The sequence below is a fragment of the Meleagris gallopavo genome, chromosome 3 (genome assembly GCF_000146605.3).
Source record: "Meleagris gallopavo isolate NT-WF06-2002-E0010 breed Aviagen turkey brand Nicholas breeding stock chromosome 3, Turkey_5.1, whole genome shotgun sequence".
NCBI lineage: Eukaryota > Metazoa > Chordata > Aves > Galliformes > Phasianidae > Meleagris > Meleagris gallopavo.
In genome coordinates, this window is record NC_015013.2 from 2,425,582 (window position 1) to 2,426,496 (window position 915).

Below are 915 nucleotides of genomic sequence, written 5' to 3' on the forward strand. Positions count from 1 at the left end.
GTAATTGAGAGCTACTGCTCATCACAAATGCTACATCGTGAATATCTAATTTTTTTATAAGCCCTTCCACTGATTCCTGGAGTTTGCTTCACCGTGGGTCAGAGATTATATGCGCACTCTAGCATGCATTGTGGAGCCTTCCGCTGTCCTCTGCAACCCACAGCTGCTGTGTAGAGCAGATTTCAGGGAACCATCTACATCTGACAATTCCAAAGCATGCAGAGGACTTTTTTTTTCTCTAAAAGTATCCAAAAGCTGATCTGCAAAGCTCCTGCTTAGGACTCGTGCAGGGCGTCATCCCTTCGAGGTTCAGTGCCCTACAGTCTGGCCCTAGTTTCCTTTGGAAGATAGTTTCTGTTTGCTGCTGAGAAGCAACAGCCTGGCAGTTCTAGTGCTGCAGGCACGTATGGAAGTCAAGATACAACAAAGGAGAAGGAGCTTTTTTGTGCCCAATAGCCATGGCTAGAAAGCAAACGAAACTAAATAATCCAGTTTATTTTTCAAGTACTTGGCCAGACACACCCTCCTCACGCCGCTTTCACAATGGCACTCGGCTGGACCTATTTACCCTCACCAATACCCACGCGTATCTCGCCTTCCTTTCCCCTGCGCGCACTCCAAGCGGCCCCCGAGAGCCTCAGCCTAAGCGCTTTCGGCCGAGGAAAGGGGTGGCGGTAGCAGGAGGTGGAGACAGGCACTAAGCCACCACCTTCCGCCGCCCGAGGAAACGGCTCTCACGTGAGGAAGGCGGTAGCGCCGAGCTCACCCTGCCCGCTACCTCGGAGAAGGTGCTGCCGCGTCCCCGGCTCCGTGTGCGGCTCGGCGGCGCGCCAATGCCCACCAACTTCACCGTGGTGCCGGTGGAGGCGCAGGGCGGGGAGCGGGACTCGGCGGAGCGGGATGCGTGGCGACAGG

At 55.1% G+C, this 915-nt stretch overlaps 1 protein-coding gene across 1 annotated transcript in view; it reads left to right on the forward strand.

Annotated features, from left to right (window-relative positions):
* Nucleotides 1–714: 714 nt before the first annotated feature.
* SLC12A7 (solute carrier family 12 member 7) overlaps nt 715–915 on the forward strand; it is a 70,112-nt gene continuing 69,911 nt past the window's right edge. The window contains exon 1 of the mRNA XM_031552686.1: nt 715–913. Within this exon, the coding sequence (XP_031408546.1) occupies nt 834–913 (80 nt within the window). The 5' untranslated portion in view covers nt 715–833. The remainder of the gene's footprint in view (nt 914–915) is intronic.